Source organism: Rhinoderma darwinii, chromosome 3 (assembly GCF_050947455.1).
Source record: "Rhinoderma darwinii isolate aRhiDar2 chromosome 3, aRhiDar2.hap1, whole genome shotgun sequence".
Lineage (NCBI taxonomy): Eukaryota > Metazoa > Chordata > Amphibia > Anura > Rhinodermatidae > Rhinoderma > Rhinoderma darwinii.
The window spans coordinates 337,712,624-337,721,369 of record NC_134689.1 but is presented as its reverse complement, the minus strand read 5'-3'; the positions used below and the strand labels follow the sequence as shown (position 1 = coordinate 337,721,369).

General features: G+C 40.8%; 1 protein-coding gene across 3 annotated transcripts in view; it reads left to right on the top strand.

The window, feature by feature from the left end:
* The first annotated feature begins 234 nt into the window (after positions 1 to 234).
* Positions 235 to 8,746, top strand: part of LOC142749868 (stereocilin-like) — a 57,410-nt gene continuing 48,898 nt past the window's right edge. For all 3 annotated transcript variants that reach the window (XM_075858400.1, XM_075858401.1, XM_075858399.1), the window contains exons 1-8: positions 235 to 311; positions 2,168 to 2,354; positions 2,906 to 3,015; positions 3,104 to 3,236; positions 3,623 to 3,805; positions 4,875 to 4,913; positions 5,447 to 5,614; positions 6,266 to 6,415. In XM_075858400.1, the coding sequence (XP_075714515.1) occupies positions 2,271 to 2,354; positions 2,906 to 3,015; positions 3,104 to 3,236; positions 3,623 to 3,805; positions 4,875 to 4,913; positions 5,447 to 5,614; positions 6,266 to 6,415 (867 nt within the window). In that variant the 5' untranslated portion in view covers positions 235 to 311; positions 2,168 to 2,270. The remainder of the gene's footprint in view (positions 312 to 2,167; positions 2,355 to 2,905; positions 3,016 to 3,103; positions 3,237 to 3,622; positions 3,806 to 4,874; positions 4,914 to 5,446; positions 5,615 to 6,265; positions 6,416 to 8,746) is intronic.

Genomic DNA, 8,746 nt, shown 5'->3' with positions numbered 1-8,746 from the left:
TACAGAAGCTATTGATGAACCAATTGTAAAGAGGCAATAATCCAACCTCATGTTAGATTAATGTCATCAAACCTTTATTAAAACCTTGTTTTTGCAGGATATATTAAAGAATTTTCCGTCTCTTTTCAAATCTACTCTTGGTTTGCCTTCCAGGTTTCAGATGACTACTTTTCTATGATTGTGTCCACACTGCTCTCAGTCATAGTGACCTCTGAGCCTCTTCTCTTCTATGAAGTTGTCCCCTTTTTACATTATCTGGAACCTGATGAGCTTATAGGGCTTCTACCTCCACTACAAGACGACAAGGAGGTGTAAGTTTCTCTAGTAATGCTAATATATCTATTTTATAAGTCTTGGAACTTTGCCTACGGCTGATCATCTAAGGAGTGAAAATAGTACCCAAATAATTGCAATTTGGATGATGTCATGGGCCTATCTAGAGCAGTAGCAGCATTAGCAGTTGTTATGGGGACCCACTGAAATGCAGGGACATTGCTCCTCTGTAAAAAGACAGTGTTGGCTTTCTGCTGTGCGTTGTCCTTTGTGCAGAAGATGTGCTCAGTGGGAAAAGGTGGTAGGAGCCCTTTGCTATGTTGCCCTTTGTATTTTATTTATGTCCCTGTATTATTCAGTTCTGTCTCAGTTGAAGCGTTGATGACATTTTCTTCATGTTCTATATGTAAGCTCATCTAATATCTTGTAGTAGTATAGATCCTCCTCCATTTTGGAAATGACCAGACAGTCTGAAATATTTAATCAAAGCATATTAACCTATTAATGACCAGGCCAGAAAAGGCCTAAATGAGCAGCTCCATTTTTTTCATTTTTGCCTCTTTGTCTTTCAGCAGCCATAACGTTTTAATTTTTTCATTGACGTGGCTATATGAGGCCTTGTTTTATGCGTGAGAAATTGTATACTGTGTAACTTAAGTCATTTATTTTTGCGTCGCGTGAATATAGAAAAGGCGATTTTTGGCATTGTTTCTCTTTTTTTTTTTAATTGTAAATTTTTTTTTAAATCCTAGTCACATTTCATGCTAAATTACCTGTTAAGTTAATTCTTCGGGTTATTACGGTTGTGCAGATACCTAATTTTTTTTTTTTAATGTAATGTATGGACAATAAAACGTATTTTATGCTAAATAATTACTTTTTTGCAGACTTTTTTCTTCTTATTTTTTTGTTACACTTTTTTTTAACAACTTTATTGTTTACTTATAATGTATTAGCATATTCCTGCATGCTATTACATTATCCTGTTTTATTATGACACAGGCTGCTGTTAGGGAAACACAATGTGTTCCCTAACAGCAGGCATACTGAACAGACAGCCCTGGAGTCCTTTCTAGGTCCCCCAGTCTCTAATTGCGTCACCGGGTTTCCTGTGCGATCGAAGAGGAGAGTCCCTTTTAATCATGCCGCGGTTACTGACCGCGGCAATCAAAGGATTAAACATCTGGGGTTGGAGTTTCCTCTGATCCCAGCTGTGTTCACTAGCCTTACCTATGTACAGGAGCTGTTCGTTACAGATCCTGCTTAGAGAATAAGTGTTCACAGGAGCGCTCATAGGCCTTTTCTACAGTGACGCCAAAAGATGTTGCTGTAAATTGGGGACCTGCACCGCCCACTGTTAAAAGACATTGGGCAGTTGTTATAGGGTTAAGGAATGAGGCCTTTTATTGTAGTACAAAACCATAATAACAAAAAGTTCTCTATTCCAAAGAATCTCAACAAGTTACTTTATTAATATTATATTATCAGTCGATTTCTTAAAAAATAAGTTAAATATAAAGCAGGAAATTTATCAACACTGGGGCAAAGTAAAAGTGGAGTAGTTGCCTATATCAACCAATCAGATTTCACCTTTCATTTTGCAGAAAATGAAAGCAGAAACCTTATTGGCTGCCATTGGCAACTACTCCGTATTTCATTTGCGCTAGTTTTGATAAATCTCCCCCCATTGATTTTGAGTACAGTTTGTGGGAGTGAGAGGATATTTTCATTATATCGTTTCCTTAGATCACAGTCACGGGGCTGTTTATTCATATTGGTAACTGACAATGTACATGCTGAATGCTTTCACACTGGCAGAGATACACTGAAAACCTCTGGCAGCAGATTTCTAAAACTGATCCTGTTATTAACAATTGTATGATATCCTGTACAGGCTTCAGGTCCTCAGTCACTATGCTGGATCTCAGTCCGAAACACAGTGACTTGCGCTAGGGTTCTGGCTCCGCAGATCAACCTTGTTTCAGAATCTAACCCGAATGGACGACACTTTTATACTGCGAGTAGGAAATCTGCTTCCTCTCTTCTCATTGGATGTGTTTCTGCAGCTCAGTACACAACAGGTAAGAGGCAGTGACCAGTAACATAATGGACAATATGAATTCCAGTCCGCTCCACCAGTTAAAAACAACAGACACTAAAAAAAAATTCTTGGTCACCCATCATAACCATGAGTTCCCTATGTGGGGCAATGCAGGGAAAAAGTTATCCTCTCTTTCACCCAGGGCAAATATTCAGCTTAGTACCCCTCCCCCACAATTTAATGCATACAAATCCCTGTATGTGGATTTGCCTAAATGGGTCGGTGGCCCAATCATAAGCTTGCCCTACCTGGGCATGCTGCTGACGGGTAATGGCCTTGCTCTCCTCCCCCGTGCAATGTGAATCTACTGACAAAATAGTATGTGTCCTCCTCATTAACACTTTATTAAAAACTCATGCTTTTGGTTTTAATGGCGTCCCCCCTCTACCCGACACTCATCACCTGGGGCACATGCCCCGGCAATCGCCCATCCTCAGCTACTCCACTCGAAACTATAATGAAAAGTATTTTCTATTAATGAGTGGTTCAGATTGAAGCAAATGTTTTTTGACCTTTTTGCTCTTCTATCAGGTTGTGAATATTCTCCCTTCGCTCCCATGGGATTTAACTCCTCCATACCAGAGAATTGTTGCATCCAAAGTGTTACAGGCACCAAATATAACAGTGCAGGATGTGGAGTTGTGAGTATCGTAGGGTCACCTCTGACAACTGGCGGATCATCTTTGTTCTCACACTCATCTTATAGACACGTTGTTGTTTTTTCCACAGAATGGGAAGATGTGTGTGCCAGGCCGATGTTCAAGATCTGAAACCATATGGCCAGAATATGGATATTTCCTTAGCTCTGAGAAGAAACCTTTTCGAGTGTGTGAGAAGAGGAGACTTCTTTCCAGACTCCATGGTGAAGTTCAATAAATCAACACAGACAATAAAGATACTATACCATTTTCTGGATTTCTTGATTCATAAGCAGGGACGGGACGTGCTCTGTTGTTGCCCAAGTCGGTGGTTTCAAAAGATAACCCGGGCATTCAACTGTCCCTTATCGCTACTCTCCCCGCCATTCCATAGTTTTCCTATTATACTGGAGAACATCGATTGGCTGAATAACATAGGTTTTTTTTTTTTAATTCCGCCCTCCCCTCTTTGTTAGGGCTCTAGACGACTGCCTACTCTGCATGACTTCCATAGATAAATATGGATAGGTACAATGTGAATGATGGTGTTTCATAATCCGTCATCAGTTCCAAGCTCTAATCCTGTGTCTCATTATTGTCGTCTGCTTAGATGTTGGAATTCCTGTTCGGTGATTTGCAGTTTCAGGACATTCGAAATTTCAGCTTGGAATCAGTCCCCAAACTATCTGTGGTCATACGTTCTCTGGGATACAATTTCCTACAGGGTCTGCGCCCAGAGCAATTGCTTCCTGTCCTTTCTGATGTGGCCTCAGTGACACTAACATCAGCTCAGGTAATACTACTTTATTATATGTAGTAATAGCAGGTTATCTATCTATCTATCTATCTATCTATCTATCTATCTATCTATCTATCTATCTATCTATCTATCTATCTATCTACCTACCTACCTGTCTGAATTGGCTAAACAGCTTGATACTTGATAAGGTCAAAGATTCAAATACTTAAAACCCTGTGTCATTTTATCATAAACATAAGGGCAAAATCAAAATTTAGCATTCATTATACTCACTCCACTATAATGAAACGTGAACATATCATACGCTATCATTACAATGACAGAACACTTTAGAAAGAATGAAAGACAGGAAACTTATGGATATAATATAAGGACAGGCCTATATTGCATGTTGCTTTGAGATTTGTGTAAAAAGTTTTTTTATTTTCTTTTACATCAACTTCAGATAAAAATCTGCACAAAGAGCTGTAATTTACATATTGTCCACAAGATGGCAGCAGAGGTTTTAACAGTTTATTGGTTTCACTAAATGTTTTGGGTTATAGCTTATTGTATATCTAACCTTTATATTTTGATCTTTCTGATTTACGTACAAGTAGCATAATAATGACTGTGATAATAACAACTACAAATATATCATATGTTGAGGTAAAAAGTAGCAGTTATTAGAGGGTTTAGCTAACAATAAGTCTCTGTTCACATTGCTGTGGTCTACGTTCTGTCAGGTTTCTGTTGCCTTTTGACGGTAGGAGTAGATAAGTATGCAGCAGAAAAACTGAAACCAAATGGACCAAAAATAACTTAATTGGATCCGTTGCCATGAAGTGGTTTTGTACATAGCCCTAACCAGAACATTTTGCCTTGATTAACACAGGACGGAAAGGCTGCAGATTTTCCACAGCATATTTGCAGCGCTTCTGTAGCAGGTTTTTTTTTTTTATAAAAGAAGCATTTCTAGACCTTTTGGGAATATTCCTGAGTGGAGCAACGGCGGTGCTTAAAAGTCCTGCGAATTGGGATTCACATGTATGTGTGTAGGTATGCACACAGTACATTGTTGTCATTTACTTTAATTTTGCATTTATTTCTGTATGTATTTTAGGCACGGGAGCTTGTTCAGAAGGTCCTAAATCCAGGAAATGTGAGTCTGAACCAGTGTGTGCCTAAATCAATGTATCACAATATATCATTTAGAAATCCCATAAATGCAGAGGTCAGGACACGATTTTATTATAAGTGAATTGGGCTGAGCTCCAATACCACACACATCACATGAGAGAATAGAGTAACATCTTATTATTGGGAAAAAAAAATACCCTTTTTCTTAATCTCGTACAATCCTTTCTATGGTGGAGGGAGCAACTGGCACAGCAAGCTCCTCATTTGTCTGATCCCCTGAGGGCAGTACCACCCCTACTGCTCTTATATGACTGTATGCATTAGTGCAAGATTGGTTCTAAGTAGTTCAGACTTTATGTCACTTTTTCTAAGACCAAATGTCGGCCATTAATTCCATGGTCGTTGAAATGTCCACCATACTATCCATTGTTAGAGCAGCCACATGGATGTAATATTTAGGTGTTAATGTAATCCACCATGTGGTTTATGTATTTACCTTTATTATGTCTTTGTAGACATGAACGTTCTATATTAAACCAAATCTCCCACACACAGGTCTCAGATGAAGTGCTGTCACATTTGGGTTCCTTGGTGTTGGGGATCAGTCCTACGATTCTTCAGACGTTATCAGCCAATCAGCTTGTAAAGCTACTGCCAGGCCTGACCAGTAATGCAGATATGCTAAGTTCTGCTCAAATTATGGCTGTCTTCAGGACAATGTGGGTATGTGTAGATGTCAAAATTGTTTCTGTTTTTGTTAATATGGATGTGTCCTTTCATACCCTTCCTCATATCTCAACATATCCTGAGATGTGTGGCGCGAGATGACCAGCTTTGAAAATACATGATTTTGCGAGACTCTGTCACGAGATGTCAATGCTATATATGTGTTTATGTGTGACCTCCCAGTGGTTATGATATGAATTGCAACTTGTGGAGGGTTTTTATAGCATGTCGCGATATTGTATTGAATTTGTTTTATGAGAAATTGAGTCCTTAACCAAATTAAAGCAAAAGTTAAGGGTGGACACATCTGTATGTAGTGCACTAAATGATGTTTACTCTTCTGGGGCATACATTTCAAAAAACAGCCTTACTTGCTTCTAAAAGGGTTATTGGAGTGGGCGCCAGTTTAAGTTGACCTCAACTTTGCTTTACAGACACCACAGCATAAAAAAAACCAAGGGAAGGAGGGTCTACATAGAGGGTAAATCTGCACCAGGCCCTGATTCCAGATTGGTAGTGTGAAAATGTAAACTGGGACATGGGGGGGGGGGGGGGTATGGGGTCTCTTTACTCAATGTAGGATCCTGTACTTGTATTATATATTATATATTAACATATTTCCATTTCATATGTATTTGTCATATACAGGCATCAGGGAATGTTTCACTAAAGCTTATGGAGCTGGGTCCTCTTCTACTATCATTGCCACTGATTATGTTACGTACAAGAAGCAAAGAAGTACTGTCTAGCCTGTCCAATCTGAGGCCTATGGCTGGGGTGAAGTGGAGCCAGCAGCAGGTAGGACCCTTTATAATCAGCTAATTGTATTGATAATGTCTGCATACATATAATGTTACTTTCATGGTCTTTATAAATTGTACTGAAAGTTCCTGCTTCTTCTGGTTGGTAGAAAAAATCTGGAAACACGGTTTTAGGGCCACACTAATGTTTCATTTATTTACAGTTGTTGAATACTTTTAAGGCCTCATGAATATGGCACAACCATGTGCTTGGAGTCTCTTATGGACTTCAGGTGCCTCCATACAGCGCTGTTTTACAGTGATATACTTCCCATAGATTTCCCACCAACCATTCACAAGTTAGTCCCCACACTTCTCAAGAGTGTAAAACAAAACAGGAAAATATATCACTTTTTCTAGTAATGAAAGAATTTGTATTTTCTTGTATTTTGTATTTTCATTCTATGACTTGTGATTTTCATTAAATTCTGGAGTTTACTCTGTAACATTTGAACATCAAATATTCTATATAAATACGTCATACTTATATTGAGTGTTCATGTTAATGAGTATTAGGAGGTTAATGTGACAATCACACACTTATCACATTCACAGCAGGGTACCATTTGCAGGCAGTTGAGGGAATTCATCACCCTTTCTACGCCAGTTTTCTGGCGCAGAAAAGTCACACAAGGTCCAAAATTTTATGCTGGCAGAAAAGTGGCGTAAATAATAGAGGAAATCTACACCAGCCCCTAACTGCCGTAGATTTCACTCTGTGGGGCATAGCACGATAAAGACCCATGCCGAGCCCCATGTCTTGCCTCCCCCGATCAGACTACCCCCCTTCCTCATTGGGCAATTAAAAAAAAATGTATGCTCACCTCACTGCTGCTCTTCACTTCTCCTTTTCGGGTCCCCTCAGGCTCCCTTAGCAGGCCACAGTTCATACAATGTCCTGATGCCGGGCAGCGTCAGGACGTTGTATGTGATGCAGCAGTCAGGACGTTGAGTGCTGAGTCACATAAAAGGCCCGGTCGCTACTCAGCATCAAGACATTGTATGAGCCAAGGCATGCTGAGCCTGAGGGGACCCGGAAGAGGGAACGAAGAGAAGCATAAATTATTTTTATTTTATGTCCAATGTTGTCCAATCAGGAATGTGAACAGTGATGTGAACAGGCCCTAACACAAAAGTTTTGTGTTTTTTTAAGCTGGTTCACAAAAAAAAATAATTCCAAATTCTACTGGACCAACTGCCTATTTAGAGACCGGCAGCAGCTCCAGGAGCGACATCATAAGGGACACACTAGGCGGATATGCTGAGTTAAACTCCACAGCTTATCCGCCCCGGTAGCCGCAGGGAATTCCGCCAGCAAAACCGCACCAAATAGTGGCGCAGGTTTCGTGAGGCATGTCCGCTGCGAGAATCCTGCAGGGAAAAAAAGTTTAGACTTGCCCCGGCCGTAGTTTAGGTGACGCATCTCTCTCTTCTGAACGTAGCCCCGCCTCCTGAGATGACGCTGTAGACCATGTGACCGCTGCAGCAGTCACATGGGATGAAACGTCATGACAGGAGGCCGGGCTGCGCTAAGAATAGAGGATCGCGTCACCAGGACTACGGCCGGGGCAAGTCTAAACTTTTTTATAAATTTAAAAAAGTGCCTTTTTTTTTTTTTCTCATGTGTGCTTTTTGCGGCAGAACCGCAGCATTTCCGCAACAGAGGAGCAGCAATTCCACAGAATACATTGACAAGCTGCGGCTTAAAAAGCCAAAAGCCACACGGCAGGTCCATTTTTTTTGCAGCGTGTAGATGAGATTTGTTCTAATCTCATCCACTCTGCTGCGACTTTAATACGCTGCGGATTTTCCACAATAAAATGTGTTGCATAAAATCCGCAGTGTTCATGCCTAGTGTGTTCCTACCCTAAGGCCGGATTCACACAAGCGTGTGCTTTTTGTGTGCGCAAAAACGTGGCGTTTTGCGCATGCAAAAGGTCCACAACAGCTCCGTGTGTCAGCAGCGTATGATGCGCGGCTGCGTGATTTATGCGCGGCTGCGTGATTTTCGCGCAGCCGCCATCATTATGACACTCTGTTTGTATGTTTGTAGCACGTGGTGCTTTTCTGTTTTCATTCATAGTTTATACGGCTGCGGAAGTGCTGGGCGTGACATTCACGCACCCATTGACTTCAATGGGTGCGTGATGCGCGAACAATGCACAAATATCGGACATGTCGTGAGTTTTACGCAGCGGACACACGGACACACGCTGCGTGAAAATCACTGACATTCTGCACGACCCCATAGAGTAACATAGGTCCGTGCGAGGCGCGTGAAAATCACGCGCGTTGCACGGACGTATTACACGTTCGTCTGAATAAGCCC